At 39.4% G+C, this 17,766-nt stretch overlaps 1 protein-coding gene across 1 annotated transcript in view; it reads right to left on the reverse strand.

Annotated features, from left to right (window-relative positions):
- Window positions 1-780: 780 nt before the first annotated feature.
- Window positions 781-17,766, reverse strand: part of E(Pc) (Enhancer of Polycomb) — a 104,757-nt gene continuing 87,771 nt past the window's right edge. The window contains exons 3-16 of the mRNA XM_068765600.1: window positions 16,423-16,512; window positions 15,514-15,662; window positions 14,912-15,024; window positions 13,872-14,060; window positions 12,457-12,565; window positions 11,626-11,695; window positions 10,940-11,070; window positions 10,767-10,855; window positions 9,941-10,118; window positions 8,643-9,064; window positions 7,695-8,568; window positions 7,299-7,419; window positions 5,875-6,856; window positions 781-5,522 (exon numbers count right to left, since the gene is read on the reverse strand). Of these exons, the coding sequence (XP_068621701.1) occupies window positions 5,372-5,522; window positions 5,875-6,856; window positions 7,299-7,419; window positions 7,695-8,568; window positions 8,643-9,064; window positions 9,941-10,118; window positions 10,767-10,855; window positions 10,940-11,070; window positions 11,626-11,695; window positions 12,457-12,565; window positions 13,872-14,060; window positions 14,912-15,024; window positions 15,514-15,662; window positions 16,423-16,512 (3,668 nt within the window). The 3' untranslated portion in view covers window positions 781-5,371. The remainder of the gene's footprint in view (window positions 5,523-5,874; window positions 6,857-7,298; window positions 7,420-7,694; window positions 8,569-8,642; window positions 9,065-9,940; window positions 10,119-10,766; window positions 10,856-10,939; window positions 11,071-11,625; window positions 11,696-12,456; window positions 12,566-13,871; window positions 14,061-14,911; window positions 15,025-15,513; window positions 15,663-16,422; window positions 16,513-17,766) is intronic.

Genomic DNA, 17,766 nt, shown 5'->3' on the forward strand with positions numbered 1-17,766 from the left:
CTATGGTATTTAAATGACACCCATAAGCTGTGGAATTTGTGCTTCCAGAGGTGCATTGACTTGGGTAGACAAATTGTCCATTTTTTACATTTCTTGCTCTGGAGCCCTGTGTTACAATTGTTTAAGAATAAATATAGAAGATTAAATCAATCTTCACTGGATAAACTCAAATTATTTGCTGTCTTTTTCCTAATGAACCAAATATAAACATATTTTCCAAGATCTAGGCTCCCTGAAATAGTTTTTTACATCCATTTAAAATTAACTTTGCATCATCACATATTCCAACTGTTGAAAAGGTGAACTAATGTATCAGAATATATTTTATCAATGCTTGGTTTTAACTATAATAAACCGTAATCAGTATTATTCTGTTATGTTAGTAGTATACTTAATGAACAAATGACAACAAAGACTTTAATTTTATTTAAATAATAAAATTGGAAGCAAATCAAGACTTCAATCATTTTCATTAATGTAATTTGTATTAAATAAAATGTTCTTCAAGTATTTCCTATTTTTACCATGTAATCTAATTTTAGATTCTGGTAGAATCCAATAATTTTCTATAGTGAATAACATTATTAATTGAAATGTTTGCTTTTAGAGCTGCATTATAAAAAAAGTTGCAACTCTTTAATTTCAAAATAATCATATAATAATCGTGAAGTATGTATACGACAAAATTATTTAAATTCATCATATAATCAACGGTACGAAAGCAGCTTCTTCACTGAAATTTAATTTAATTTGGGTGAAATGAGTAATGAAACAAACAGATGAAACAGAATCGTCGCTTTATTCAGCAATTTCCGGTTGAAAAAAATAATCAACAAAACTACACTGAATTTCTGAAGTGACTATTTTTACAAACAATTTACAGCAATTTGTTTTATAATATTGGCGGGTGTTTTGAATACCTCCCCGGCTTGTACCCGAGCGAAGCGTTGTCACCTGTCGTCGCCGTCGACGAGTGAACTTTTCAACTAACTAAACATTAAAGTAATATTTACAAGAAAACAAAGTACAACGTATGAATGCTCTTGCATTGGCAGCCCGAAAGAGAAAGCTGAGGAAAAAAATCGCAATTCTTTAAAGAAAAGCATTCAAAATACCCGCGACAGCCTAAACTAGAAATCAGAAACTTATGAGGTACACATCTTCCTATCCACTTTACTAAGCGTATGGTTATCGGCCCCAAAAATGAGGCCATTTTTTTTACATTTTTTCCCAAATTTGCAGCCTTTTGTACAGTATATGATACTTACTAATTATATATGTATAGACATAGTTAAAACTGTTACATTTTTTTTGTCGCGAGTTCTTTTTCTTAGCAGATCATTGGGATTGTGATCTGTTATGAAAATGAGCTCGCTGAATTTTTTTAACATTGGAACAACAGGACTTGCGTAAACACGACTCGATACAAGTTACGCATATCTAGATTTAACCCCAATTCTTAGTTACATTAAATTAGATAATGATATTTTTGATAAATTTTTTTGTTACAATTTTTATGACATTTTTTAACACGAATCGAACGGATATATTTTAAGTTGGAACTCCGAAAAAGAAACTACACTTTAACATTTTGTAAATTTAGCAGTCACCCGACGAGTTGAAACATAAAATTAAATTTTTTTTTACAACTTTCTACTTGTGTCTCCCTACGCGTATATCTAGTTTTAATGGACACATTAATTTCTATACTACATTTATGTATCAAAGGTAATCTTTTTTTGTAACCGTTCAATATACCGGTTTTTTAGAATTTTTTAGATCAAAACATATTCGTTAATTGATTATTTTTTATAATGAAGGCTGTGATATCTTGCTTTGAAATATTACTTTACTGTGATTTATCGTGAACAGTGTGAAATAAAAAGTGTCTCAACAGCGGCGGCAAGCGACCGTTATACAAAAAGTTTCCAAAAATACACAAGCATCTGTAATCTCACTTCTGTGTCACTTGTCAACAACTTTCAGTAATAACCGTAGTTTTAATTCATTTAAGAAATCGAGTCAATAACAGCTTTAGTCTTAACTAATTGTTAATTGTAGTTTCTTCATCAGTAACATTAACTGTGGGAACATTTAGAGAGAAAAGGCAAATACCATTTTGATTAAAACTTACTACGCCTTCTAATGAAAGCTCCTAAAGTTAGTCACAATACAACGAAGCTCCACCGATAGCGCCTTCCGCTACGCTCGTCACTGACGCGCAGCTTCAATACATTGACCGCGTCTTGGCCGGCCGTTCAGAATGTTTACGCACACGAGTCATTCATCAACAAATGTTTATGTGCACGTATATTCAATTAATGTACCGTATTCCCAGATTGGATACAGGGGCCTAATACAATCGTGGACAGTAGTTTGCTTTATTTTGATTATTTCGTGGCATTTTTATTACAAATATTTTTAAAAACCAAACTACAAATTAGGAATGGATATCAGATGAAATAACGGCGCGAAACTTGTATACATGGTATTGCTATTAAACAACTCTGCTACAGTTAAATTCATAAAATCATTAGAAAACAATTTGACTTCACTCGGTTCAAATTGGTAGCAAAGGCGAATCAAACTAGTGCCTAAATCACTGCAATATATTTTAATTTTTTTAGTTTTTAATTTGTTTACATGTTCTCGCATATAATAAATATTCTGCATCTGGCGTGTTTAACTTATATTAAAAAGACTTTTCGATCGTACTCTCAAAGTTACATATTTAGAAAGTCTGCAGAAATATGACACCAAATAAATAAATTGATTAAGATTGGTTTAATTAAAATTAAGTGACATCAAAGAGTATCCTAAATCCACCATGTATTTCTTCCACTGAAGATGGATTCTAGTGTGGGGATAATATTTTAAAAATTACAAATATAAAAAGTAGTCGTCAATGCCTATCAGTTGCGTAACTACTTCAGAGCTAGTATAGTTTCTATAAATTTCCCCGGGCCAAGGCAGTTAGGCCTTCGGGAGACCCGGCATCAATCGACAAGGCGACAATTTCCACTCCATTAAACAACCTCATCCACTCACTGGTCCGGCCAGTTAATTAAGTAAACAATTAATATACACATAAAACTATATAATACACGTAATGCGATCTATATTACAACACCTTTTACATTGAACACCCATTACACTTACACTCGCTGGTGAATAACTATACCATTTAGTTTTAATTCACGTAAAAATAAACTAGAGCGTTTGCTAAGTAAAACCCGAGCAGGCGATGCCAGACATATCAAACAACTTGTTTGCACATAGAAACATTTAAAAGATTTTTAAATCGATTTCAGACCATATTGCAACTTGCATTATTTGTAAATTAAATTACTCTTCGCATAAATATTGTCCTAGGAGTACATCTAGTATGTACCGATATTTTATAATATTTTTAGAGATTTTCAAACATTCCTTGATATAAGACGCTGGCATTTGCTAAATTGTTTTCGTATGTATACCTATGTCACAGCCACTTAATTTACTTTCAATGAAGCTTGCTTTATACTAAAATGGACCGTATTCATTTAACAGTAAGTTACAATGCTGAAGCATGATTTTATTCAACACTTGAAGGACTGTCTGCGACTACATACACAATCAACTCAATCCGCAATGTGTTTTACAACATAGCCACAACGCGGTACACTTTATATAGTCTATATAATCAAATGGGGTACATATAAGACAATTATATCGCCATAGTCGACTTATCTTTTTTGAATATGAAAAAAAGGTATTTTCAACGTTAATCAATGACTTTATGAACGGTCACTCCAACTTCAGAATAATTAACTGTTAAAACAAAAACCCCTGTTAGAAAACGTACATAAAAAATATGTACTACAATCAAAAATTAAAACCTGTAGTGGCAATGACCATCATAAATATCATCGTCAAGTAAATTTTGTATGAGCAATATCAATCAACAATTTGACGGTCAGTAATTTTGTTACGACACTCGGAAAAATAATTTGTCTTGGCAACATTGATAACGTTTATCGCGTTAATAAATTCATCATAGAATTTTTACCTAACGCCCTCTGCTCATGTATATACAAACTATATAAGGGCATGGTTTGTACAGTTGAGTGGTTGTAGCAGCGTAGGAATTAAAAACGCAATCTAAACAATGTATGAGTACATGTTTTTAAAATCCTTTATCGACAAATTGGAAGAAGCTTTCATATTATATAGAAAAATATGTACTTTATTTAAGAAATTACTTTGTTGTAAGAGCACGAAAGGTGGCGGCTACAACCAGACAATGGCACAAACGCAAGGGAATGATCATCGTGAGTACTAACCGTCTTATCCCACAATTCGATGTAAGAGTTTCTAGCAAAATAAATACCTAGACAATTAAATAATGACTTAAAATTATTCCTTGTTTCTCCTTAACGAAGTCGCTATAAACATATTATACACGGATACCAGAAGAGCCGAAGCAATGGAATTATATTTGGTATTAAGTTATGATTATATATTTGTTATAATACATTTCAAATTGTATATTAGGTAAGGGCTTCTCGCCCGTCTCACATTGTCCCGTCTCACAACGTGCGGTGTAAGTCCATGAAAAAGAAAAATAACTAAAATAAAAAGAAAAACTAATTATAATCGTCCATTTATTTATTTCGCTTCCCGCCCCCCGCCTCACCGCCATTCCGCAGAACGTAAATTAACTAGACAGAGCATATCAACTAATACATTAAACGTAGGCATCGTTACTTCTTTAATATCACACGTTTCTTAAAAAAAAATATGTATAAACAGCCTAGTGGAGAGCTAGCGGTTGGCACAGGGCTACGGGTTATTCATGGATTTAGATTAGTCTTACAGGGAATTAGGAAGAACAAGTTATGGTTACAAGTGGGTGGATTAGACATGTGGCGTCTATAGGGATAGTCGATAACAGTTATGGATATTCAAACAGCTAGCGACCAACGGGGTTCAGGGTGTCCGTTAATGATGCATTATTTTAAAGGTTCAGTGTGCCATGGGGCTACAGGAACATTAGCAGCGTGAAGTCTATGAGATGAATTGAAAAAAGCCAAACACGCACAGGTTCTTTAGTTTTGGGAGGCGGATAAGAGCGAAACAATCCCACTGGAGCGGGAGAGAAACCTCGGTATAAGCTAGTACTCCACTAATTAATGAACAGACTACGAGTGCGGCTTTGCAGGGCGGCGGTCTAAGGCGGCGGCTGCGCGGCGGGAGCGGGGCCGCGTGCCGGCGGGCTGGAGCTTCGCTAGAAGACGAGTACGGGCTTGGCGTCGTGCGGGCGTGCGCGCGGCACGGTGGGCTCGGTGGGCTGGGGGGGCTCCGGCGGCCGGGCTCCGCGCTCGGGCGGGTGTCACGTGACCTCCATGGGCAGGCTGTCGCCGGCGCGGCGCCGCACCGCCCCGTTGGCGGGTGCGTCGTCCGTGTCGCCGCTGCCCACCAACCCACCATCCGCGGCCCCGGCCGGCGGTGCCACCGGCGCGCTCGCCGCTTCTACGATTTCACTGCAAAAGAACATAATTTCATTATTTAGTAATTAAAAAACAAAAACCTTTTTTTAAAATCAAAGGTCCATTAAAGTTAATTATTGTAAACTTGGAAAAATATTGTTATTAATAATATCATAAAGGACATGGACGTGCAAGCATTTTTTTTATTACTTTTTAGACTTGATAATAAAAATGTACTTCCCCGTAATACAATAAAACATAACACCTTAACTCTTTCACATAGTGATTTAAAGGTTTATTAGTTCAGTAAATCATTACGTTTTTACGCGGTGGTGATGGTGGTAAACTGGAGAGTCTGCGAAGGCAGGTGTTCCCAACATTAAAAATAGAACGAAACAATACTCACGCAACGGGAGTTGGGCGCGGCTGCGCGATGAGCCTCGCCTGGCGCGCCTTCAGCTGCGCCGTAGAGAACGCGATGGCCTGCACGTTGCCCGCCAGCCCACCCGGCCCCGAAATCGCGATCTTTTGTCCGCTCTTCGGCAGCTGCACGTTCTTCTGCAGTAGGTTGGCGACCACAGAGCTGGGTATGGAAGTCTTCGAGGGAGCCGCTATCGTTATTGAGGTGGAGGGTTCTGAGGACGTCCTGGCTAACGGCGCTGCCACTTGCACAGTGCGATTTTTCAATTGTATCTGATGTCGGACGTTGGCCGCGCGCAAGGCTGGCGGCACCCCCGCGCGGACTATATGCCGTCCGTCCAGACTCACGCTGACCCGGTTCGGGCGTGTCGCCGCCGCCACGTTTCCTTTGAGCGCGCCGTCGAGAACAACTTGCCGTTTTCGAGCATCGTTGATGTCCAGTCTAGCGACAGTTGTCTTTCCAGGCGGTGGCTGTCTCACGACGTTCACTAAATGCGGACCCTTGCCTAGTTGGCCGCTTTTTATTTCAAAGAATTGAGCCACGGAGCCGGGCGCAGCCTTCAATATTGGTTTTCCATCTCCGAGAGCCGCTAGGGAGACAACCGTGGGCAATTGGGCGAGCGACCGGTTCTGTAGTAACTGGGCTCTTTGTGTGTGAGTGAGAGGATGCGCGTGGAGAACTTTCAGTTTGCTCGAGGGCACGTGGTGCACATGTGGCGCGACCACAACCGCCGGAGGAGGGTGGAGCTGCAGCGGCTTGTGGCCCAAGGCGGCCGGAGCCAGCTGGACCAACGGAGCAGTGACTCGTCTCGTCGTCGTAGTACTAGAGACGCTGCCCACTGACCCTATGCTGCCCACGGACCCCACACTGCCTACGTTGCTAACGCTGCCTATGTTACCCATGCTGGTGACAGTCGCCATATTAACGACGTTACTCGTTGTCCCCGCGTTACCCACACTTGCTGCCACTGAAAAAAAATGTTGAATATCAATAAATAATTTATTTTACTTAATTCACTAATATTATATTTTTATGTCAGTAAACAAGAGAAAATAAGTTATTTCAAAAATTCATAATAAAAAACGCTATTTTCAATAGCAATATTAATATTTTTCAAAAACTGTTTATTACAAAACAAAATGGAACAATGATAAGCCAATTCACGTTAAGAAGGCAGTGAATCCACACTGACCGACGGTTCGGCAAGATGAACATCACTTTAACGACCAGTCGGCCGACGAACAATGATGAATCTTTACTGTATTCTGTTACGCAAAAAAACCGAGATATAGATAACGTTCAGTGACATTAGTTAATGGTGCGTATGTGAGTGTGAGTACGTGTGCGCGTATGCATTAGCCTGTGTCGGTGTGCGTGTGTTTCGCGGTTCGTAAGGCGTGAGCGCTCACCGACGTCCCGCTGCGTGACGGGGAGCGCGAGAGCGGCGAAGGGCCCGTTCTGAATGAGTCCCACTACTGCACCGCCACCGGCTGCCCCGCTGACTGCTCCCGCCTGGCTCGCCAAGCGCACCTGTTATTATAATTAAATTAATGTCGACGTTACAATGTATGAATACCAAATAATGAAATTTCACACTGGAAACTTTTGCCAATATTCTTTCATAAATTACAGGCAAGTGTAGGAATTAGAAAATTAACTGATCCATAACCAACAGAAAGTTGCTTGTAAATAGTATCTATGTGTAAGGTCCAAACTCGTTGTAGTTAAAAAAGGCTGAAAAAGTTTTAGCGTTCTACCACAAAAACCCTTTCAAGGACATGAATAAAATGAAGGCTAAAATATACCTTCAAGCTATCTGACACAGCAACGGTGACAATTTGCGGCTGATTGGAGTCCTGTGAAGTGACCACCACGTCGCTGCTCCTCCTGTGTGCGGCTGACGTGATGATGTGTTTCTTGAGCGGCGAATGTTTCGTTTGAACCGTCTTTAACTGCACCCCAGACGCGAGCTGAATCTCTTCAATAGTATCTTCTCTTTTTTTTCTATCAACCTTGATGTGAGGAACTTCGTTGACCTCCTCGACGATGATTTTGGAAGTCGGCACCGGCTGCACCGGTACTTTGACTTCTTTGGGCGTTTCCGCTGGCGGCGATGTTTGTGGCGAGGGTAATTCTGGCTTGTCCACGTATATCGGTTCCTTATCGGCCGATAAACGCACGACGCTTGAACCGAATTTTTCCTCTGTTCTCTTCCGCCTCGGGCCAGAGCCGGCACGCCCATCCAAACTCTGGCCTTGCAATAAAAAAGGATCTTTTTCGACGTCTTTCACCAGTTCTTCGAGTAGATCATCAGTTAGAGCAATCTTTTTGTCATCCTTAGTTAAGTCGACGTCTTCCAACGCTTTCAAATCCGTTTCAGACAGGATGCTCTCTACTTGTGCTTCAGTAAGACCTGTAAAGTTTTCTCCCAGAAGGTCCTCCCCACTTATGTCAAGACTGCTTCCACTGTTATTTACATCTGGATTTAATGGCTCTGTGATCAAATCCCCCAAAGTAAATTCAGAGGTTGTGAACGAATCAAGAACTCCCGAAGGCGGCTCCTCCGCGAGCCTCAATTCTACAGAGAATGGTGTGTCTAGAGCGATGGGAAATTGATCCTCAGATGGTTTTGATTCATGAGGAGGAGAGAGAGGCGGAGTTTTCGGTCGAAAATGTAACCTGAAACGCAGGAAGGTTAAAGTTAGAATGCCATTTGTCTAATCCCTTTTAGTAATCAGTAGAAATTGACTTACCATTTTTTATTGACCTCACTAATGAACTGTTCAAACTCCCTCTCCACGGGCTGAAGACTCGTATCGGAGTCGTAACTGCTATCGCTGCATCCACTCCACGAGCGCTTTCTCATGACGCGTTGCAAATTCTCCCTAACCGCACTGTCAATAGTACTTGCACTAACACTAATATCACTTTTAACATCTTGAGGTAACGTAAGGTCCGGTAATTGTCCATCAACATCCATCGGCTCCTGTTTGACGTCAGCGCCGGTGCCGACCTCGGGTTTGACATCAACTTCTGGTTTGACGTCAACGGTCCAAAGGTCCGGATTGCGGGCAAGGTGCCTCCGGAAGGCATGCCGCCACGGATATTTGCCAGACGTATGATAATCTCGTGTGATCTCTTTTGGGATTCGATACGTTTTTTCTTCCAACTCCGTCTGCAATATAAAATATTTATGCTATATTCAGTAAAACAAAAAGTGATATTAACACTGTCACGGATTTGTGGACTGATGGTAAGTCAATGTTATAATGTTTCACTATTGCATTTGCGAGCCAATGGAGATGTTATTATATATAAGATACAATTCATGCTTTACTGTTAACAGCATTCGCGATCTATGATCATACTCATGTTCCTTAGCTATTAGGCTGCCAATACAAAACTATCTAACCAATATAAAAAGATCTATAGAGGGTAACAAAACAAGTTTCAAAGTAAAGGCACGTATTAACGCGGTGTCCAAAATCGCCAGTTTTAAGATTTCCCAGATTTTTTCAATTAACTAACGGCCACAACAACAGGCACAGGCGCCGAATAAAAGCTCCAAAAACTTGTCCTAAATTTATTGAACTAATTTCTTAGTGAATGAAGTATAATGAAATTTTATTCTGCAACTTTAGCATCATCATCATAGTCATGATAGCCGATAGACCCCTACTGCACAGCATAGGCGTCTAACAAAGATCCGCAGGGTGATCGCGCTTGCGCTGCCTGCGTCGACGTCCGGCGACTTTGACTATGTCGTGACCTTAACAAGATCGTCTTTCCACTTTGGGCCGACGTACTACGCAGCGTCTACTGGCTCTTAATCGCCACTCAAGAATCTTTGGACCCAAGGGTACGTGTTGCACGTTTACACGGGGGGTTGTTTTACTTTTAGCTTCACGAAGCAATAAAACAAATCGTAACTTTAAAGAAATTCAAACACCGCAGGCCACCAAGTCTAACACCGACTTCCCGCGGCCGTGATTTTTAGTACACGTGTAACAAAATTATTGAAAGATAAAAAGTGTGTGAGAGTGTAAGTGACCTCCTGCTGGTGCTGGGGCTGGTCGCTGGAGGTGGGGAAGGTGAAGGGCAGGCGCGGCCACAGGTCGTCGAGCGGCGTGGCCACGCGATCCAGGAGCACGCGCCCGCCGCGGCCCAGCCTTCGCCGCGCGAAGCCCACGCAGCGCCGGTACGGCTCGTTCAGGGATGTCAGCGTGAACCTAAGGACCGTCACATCATTTAAAACAGACCTTCTCACACTTCTTTTTTCATAGTTTCATTTTCAGAATTTAGAAGGTTCTAGTGGACCCCTATTTCTACCATAAAAGCTTTGCGGACAGCGGCGCCGCGTTGCTAGTCTCGGCACGTTATATTGAATATGCAAGTATTATAAGAAACAATTGCTGAGCTCCTTAAAATATTATTTGCTCTGTTACTCTAATAGGTGGAATCAACATTTTGGTTCTTCACTATCGAAAGCAAATTAATTTCCTTGGATCTACCGGCTTACAAAATGTTAACACTCTTTTTTCACGCTTACCCAGACACCTGTCGAGTATCCCGCGAATTTACAGGGGTTCACGTGGACCACTTTGGGAACTAAGGATTTACAAAAATGTAAAAACGGTGTATTTTCTTTCGCATCGAGAATGCAGTCATCTGTATAACTGCAGGATAAAGGTGTACGCACTGTGGCGTTAAAATTCAAACAAATTATGTAGCCTTTTATCGTAAGACACCGCATGCACTTGCGGTTTTTTGTACAAAATATCTATTTTTAAAACACACTGTTAAAAGTAGTAAACATTGTAAATTACTTTCTTATTTAGTTATGCATTACCGACTTTGTTATTTTAGAGAATGTTTACCTGTGCCTCTCGTCAATTTCATGTTCGAAGAGATCTTCTTTTGATGGACTACTAGGTTCCACAGGGTCACCGCAAAGAGTTGATGTAGGCTGCAAGAAAAATATTTTTTTTAATTTTTAGATGATGTGAAACGAATATAAAACTTTTTTAAAATGACCGTCGTGTCTTCTTACCATCTCATAGTAACAGCCAGGCTTGCGACGAAAGGCGAAAGGCCCATCGTCGATAGCTTCTGCTCGCGTGGTCGTCCCACTGGGTACAGCCGCGCTCGCTTCCTCGTCTGACGATGAGCACACACCTGAATCTGAAAAACAAAATTTGTAACAAATATTTCTCAAGCAACAAGTGAAAAGGTTTACTCTCCATTTCTAAAGCCTAATTATTGTAACAATACCATGACTCTATTATTTCATCTATGTACCTTTTAAAACGGTTTATTATAATTTATTAACAAGGTTATGATTTGAATAAATATTCCCGTGTGAGATGAAGAAGTATTATGCTAAATTATTACCGATTTGGCGGTTATGAAAAATCGAAGTTTTTTAAAAAACGCGGAAAAAACATTGAGAAAGGCAAATAAGAAAATTACGGAAAGTTCAATTATTTTTCGACACATGTTTTTATTGCAAGACCTACTTTAGTAAAAGAACATTTATGTTTAAAGTTTGAATTGAATTGGAAAAATAATTTGTAATTTTGAAAAATGATATTTACGGACCGATATTAACCACACTTCATGGGATTCTCGAGATATAAAGCGGTGAGCACACTGAAGTAAGAGTAGTGAATTCTTTGTAAGCGGGATATAACAATGTGAACGCAATATGTATGTGTGTCGGTCTGCATGTGCACTCACCTCGCAGCCCCTGCACGGAGCCGGCGGCGTGGTGCCTGTGTTTTCGTCTCTTGTATGGACGCTTCTCTCGCTGTAAGGCAACCAATAACGGGCATAATACCACATACATGGAATTCCTAATTGATAAGTCTTAACAATAATCGAATCTAGAAATAATTGAAAGTTCAGGGGGGATTATTGCCTACAGTACGCGAAGCCCGACACTATTTTTTTATGAATTAAATATACTATTTATCGATGAATTTTTAGCACCGGAATTTTATTGCTGCCTAAACAGCATTTGCAGATCTTGCAAAATCGAGAATAATCTGAATGTTCTCAATTGCATAGGATATTAAAAGTTTTAATAAGCTAAATATAGTCAAGAGGTATTTTCGGAATATAAAACGTATCAATCAGTGAATCTTCATTAAAATACACGGTACATATTTTTATGATGATCGTATACTTGGTTTTTCATTTTTTTGAGATATGTACAATACAAAAGACATACGAAATTATTAAAGCTTAGACTTGGAGACTTTAAAGTTTGGAAGGAATATTTCTTTTGGCGCGTGGTCAAGAAATTATACTCGTAAATGTGTGGATACAGGGGGCATTGATAAAAATTGCACATGTTCAAACTTTGACACGGGATGGTAAAAATTACCCAGACTAGATTTTATGAAATAACCCACGATATATGATGAATAAATCTACATAGACTTTTTTTATTGGACCAATACAGTGTTGATGAAATTTCCAGTTTAATCAAAGTTACCTTCTAGAGATGGTCAATTTAGAAATACATTACTTATACAGTTGTAAATATGGATATACTCGCAGACTCACCTGTCTTGGCTGGTCGACGGGAGTGGGCGGCGCTCTGGGCGGGTAGTGCTGTACGGCGTAGGGCTCTCGCCGAAAACATATTGTGGTTATCGGCATTGTGCCGTATTGCCTGCGGGCAAATATAAAACATCTTTGTTCAAGTAGGCATTTACAACCACTGTTTAATAGACCGAATTCATTATTTTAACATTATAAATAATAAGCCACCACCGAATTTCTTCGAATTACTTCGTGAATTTTGTACCTATATCACTTACTTTATTGATTAGAAACATCATGCTAAATTTGCTCGGTATCTATCATGCAAAGGTGGTTTATATAGACCATATTTCAAAGGCAACCAACCATTTGGATGGATATATTGAATTTAAAAATCAAATGCCGATAAAAGTGCAGTATAAATAAAATAGTATATACTGTAAGAACAGGAATAATAACGGACAAAGAGGCGTAAGAGTTGAGTAGGACTAAAGTTGTGAAATGCACTTAAACTTGAAAAACAGTATAAGAGCCGGTGCGGGGAAAATAAACGGCTTCCGTTAGTTCGTGGATTGAAGTAAGAAACTGCATCGCAGTTATAAATAAGGTTGTGCTGTTCCAACTTTATAAAGGCTTCTCGTTATTTAGTTTTCAACAAACTTACGCTAACTTAGTCTAGTGGAGATTTGAAACTTTTGCTTTTAATTTTTATTTAAGCCGAGACCTGCTAGTGGTATCCTAACATGTGCAACGTAAGGACCAAAAAACCTTTTTTTAACAAATGCTATTGCTGTATACTCAATGCCAGCATTCACTATCGCCATGTTGCTTTTAATATGCAACAAGTAACATTTGCTGAGCTTAAAATATTATTTGACTACATTAATGGGTAAAAATCAGCGTTTTAGTTTTTCACAGTCGATTTTTTTTCTTACACTGCTAACTAAATGGCATTTGCAGATTCCGCAGGTGCGAGGGGACAGGGCGCTGAGGACCAACATTTTGTTTCTTCACTTTCGAAAGCAGATAAATTTTAGTGGACGTTTACGATTTTTTGTCACGTCTACGTAGAAGACCCTCTTTGTATCTCCCGTGGGCACCTGAGAATTTAAAACGGCAATGACGCAAATACGAACTGTACATGCTTTGTGTCAAGAATTTATTTCATTCTTGACACAAAGCATGTATCAATCCAACTGTATGGTAATGGTGTATATACGCCATCGTGATAAATTCAAATAACTTATATTTTCTATACTCCCGAATCTCGCATGACGCTGTTTTTTTGTTGTTTTTCTATTATAACTTGACCCTTATAGCTTCATCTAAATTGAGCTTGGGCAACCAGGGGACCGTTCTTGTCAAGTCTCCCGTGGAGCCTTTATGGTGGATCAGGACCACTTTGAGAAACTTGATATAGTATCATGACTTTGTACCTGGCGGGCTCGGGCAGCTGCGCGGAGAAGTCCCCAGCGGCGTACCGGCGCTCGGCGAGCAGCGCGGTGAGGCGCAGCAGGTCGCGCTTAGCACGCTCGCGCCGCGCGACCAGCTCCAGCAGCGTCAGAGCGCGAGCCAGTTCGCGCCGCAGCTTCAGCATCTTCTCGTATGAGCTCTCGTCGTTCTTCCTGCGTGTGCAAATGATAACCGTAATGTTAACACATGAATCATGTTAAACTATACAATTGAATCGTAGAAATCAGTATTTTGCGCAATATCCCGCAGTGCTTGATGATGATGCTCTATGTGGGTTACCAGCGATGACTTAATATCTCACTTCGGCCTCTATAATCGATTGGTGTTGGGCGCTGTTAGCCGCTTTTCTTTTTACGGGTTCTTCGGACTCAGGGCTCGCGGATCCGAAATCCGCGAGCTAATAAATTAAACAATGTGTAAAAACTTCGACCTCATGCAAGGAATTCCTCTGCTATATAAAATTATTAATGAAGAGATCCGTACATGAACGTAAGCAACCGCGGCAGCGGATTGACAAGTTCAAGTGGTAGTGGGCAGACCAGGAGGTCGCTGGGCCCAAAGGGGTGAAGACCACGGACCAGCAAGCGCAGGGTTGCAGGTCAACCCACAAGGTAGATAGACAACCTTTTAAAGGTCCTCAGAAGATGCTAAGAACAAGCTATCTCCAACCGATCTTATTCGAAATCTATGGAAGAAGCTTATGTCCAGAAGTGGACGTTCTGCAGCTTAAATAATGAGGAAGTATTATTCGAGGCCCAAGGTAGGTCCAGGTAGGCCCGAGGTCAGGGCGGCGAAACTGATCCTAGATGGCCACAATACTCAATATGAAACTAGTGAGTGAGTGATCAGTCTGCCAGAGAGATCAACAATCAAAATAATTCCAAGGTTAACGTCTAAAATAAAATTGAATACATTGTTTAATGTTTTGGATTTTAAATATCTTTTTATTTTATTATGTCCTGTGCTTCTCATATATATATATTAGCTTTATTTATCCCCTCACCTATTCTTTCTAGTTTGCATCTTCTCTGTTCTTCTTCTGAAAGCTAGGTATGGATTGTTCGACGATTGCCCTGGCCGATGCTCAGTTTTCACTGACAGGACTAGAGGATGTTGCTGAAAAATTGCAATAATAACACAAAATTAGAACTTATTTTTTTTTAAATCCTCAAATAAGTGAAAGGTCAAATTACTAGAGTGGACATAAAATCGAATGTGTAGTCTTGTAGACCGCCTTTATACTCCTCCCTGCGCCGTATCCCTCACTACCTCGTGTACCTTTTTGGAAAGTTAGTTCCTTGTCAGCTAATGTGGTACCCAATCGGATCAGGTGCTGTTATGTACATCTAAATTTTCCTGGCACTCATTTTAATAGTACGAATCGTTGAAATCGAGTTCATTTAACAGTCAACAGTGATGATGATGCTTGGAAATACCTCGATTATCTAGAAGACTGCGAATAGATGTAACGAATAAGATTATTAGAGAAACTTCTTAGTGCAGTTCATTTGTAGGGTTACAAAGTTGGTTGACTGGCAACGTTTGCAACGCGGCGAGCGTTAGGGACGGTACTGATGGTGGAGGGAGTGGAATGCGATGGCCCACCGTGTTGAGGCGCTTGTTGAGCCAGTAGTCGTAGACGGCGATGACGAGGTCGTCCTGCCGCTCCAACAGCAGCTTGGCCTCGTTCAACGTCACCACCGTCTGACCAGAGCTGCGCTCCAGCTTGTCCATCATTTGCTCGAACTTTAGTTCTGTACAACAAATTGTCTTCTATTCATGCGATGAAATCTTTTAACAGTCGCCAGTCTAAAAATTTTCCATGTCAGATGTTAAGGCGCAAAAATTGTTTAATCGTTAAATTACGTCACATGTGAAATATTTAAGATAATTTCACCTGTAAAAATATTTAACTATTTAATGATGTTTCGATAAATATCAATGATTTTTTTATTTTGATTATTTTTTAATTAATTAGTGTTTTTGTTAACCTTTGTGAATTTAATCTTTAAATATGCCTCAAATTTTAGAGAAATAAACAACAGAACGCGACAAATTACTGTTTAAATAAGAATATGGCCAAAATAAAGAAAGTTATTACGTAAACAGGAACAATCAACACATAAGCATGCGAATGCATCCTTACCACGTTACCACTCTCTGGTTTCTATTAATTGTCGATGCTTTTAACCTCGAAGGGCTGTTATAGTTCGCTTATTTTAATTCTAATTTCAAATTTTAAATTCTGCTAATTCATGTTGCCCCTATCCAAGGAGAAGTTATGCATTTTCTGACAATAACTGTGTTCAGCGAATAATAATATATTCGCAATAGAAGTATTTTATCTTCTATCATAAATTTTGGCTCTGTTAGCGAATACAACGTACTTCTATTACAAGTAAGTACATATATAATGGCGAAACGAATTGAAAAGCTTATAAAATTCAATAAAACTGACAATTATTACGATCGCTGACCACACGGACGCACATTACATGTGAAATCGATGTATACCTGTGAGCTCGGGGTGTCTCTGCTGCTTCAGCCACCTCTCGTCCTCTGAATCGATGTCGTACTCCGGCGCCTCCTGCTCCTCCCATAGCACTGTAAAGATAAATATTGTTATTGGTTAATCTTTAATGTTGTACAATTTACTACTTGAATTATAATCGGACTACGAATAAACGAATACTTTTTTATTTAATGGAGTCAGGCGTTACCTCGCGGAAGTCCATCCGAAGTAAGAAAAGGACCAATATTTAACCACCGTTAAATCACTCAACACGTGTTTCACCCCTCCACGGGGCATCTTCAGGAGTTATGTTACACCGATTAGTGCCAAACACAGAGTCCAAGGCACTAATCGGTGTAACATAACTCCTGAAGATGCCCCGTGGAGGGGTGAAACACGTGTTGAGTAATTTGGTGGTGGCGGTTGTGTGATTCGCATTGTTTGCCGCATACGCATTTATCAGCGGGCTGGCGGGCGGTGCACTTCGTTGCACGACTACCACTGCATGTGCGGAAGTGGCTAAATATTAGTCCTTTTCTTACTTAGAATACTTTTTTGTCTCCAGTTGTCTTTGGACTAGGAAATTATGGAGGCGGCTCTATAATCTAATATAATTTAACAGATATTTTGCGATTTCACTTGCGGATTCTCAATAAAGTTCATAGATTACGAAATTGTGTGAAGATAATTATTTTTTAGAAATTATCAGCACCTGAACCGAATTCTGTAATTGAAAGAAAGCGCAAGTCACTGTTTAATTTTTTTTAGCTGATTAAAATTTTATTCCATAACAGACAACATGCAAACAAGTAGTTATTTGCACGTTGACCATTGAATTATTAAGAATTAAACCTCTAGATGAATGTACATAAATTTTCATTTAGAAAATTTTCGATATTCCAAAAGTTATTTCCTACATCTGAACTGAATTAAATAAACATTCAACTATATAGTGTACATTGAGTTTAACAATTCCGAATTTGTCAACCCAAAAACTGTTCAAGCATCCTTATACGTGCTCACGATGCTATACATATCCATATATTGACTCGTATGAAGACTATGAAATGTATAATTTAATAATTTTACGAAACTAAATGGTTTTGGACGCAGAGAATTTTATACTTGCTGTTTCTTTCCGATTTATTGCAATTTTTATATCATAATATGGGTTTTTTCAACACATATCAGACAAGGAAATAATTATAGATATCCATATTCTAAACTATGTTTTTTATGGTTACAACTAGTAATATGATTAGAATTTAAGTGAACAAAAAAAACGTACCTATGTGTAACGCTTGCCTAGAAGCACTATTTTTCTGTTTTATTATTCCTATTGCGCA

The sequence above is a fragment of the Battus philenor genome, unplaced genomic scaffold, assembly GCF_028537555.1.
Source record: "Battus philenor isolate CCGP_79_NKW_IND1 unplaced genomic scaffold, ilBatPhil1.0.hap1 SCAF_20, whole genome shotgun sequence".
In the NCBI taxonomy this organism is placed as follows: Eukaryota; Metazoa; Arthropoda; class Insecta; order Lepidoptera; family Papilionidae; genus Battus; species Battus philenor.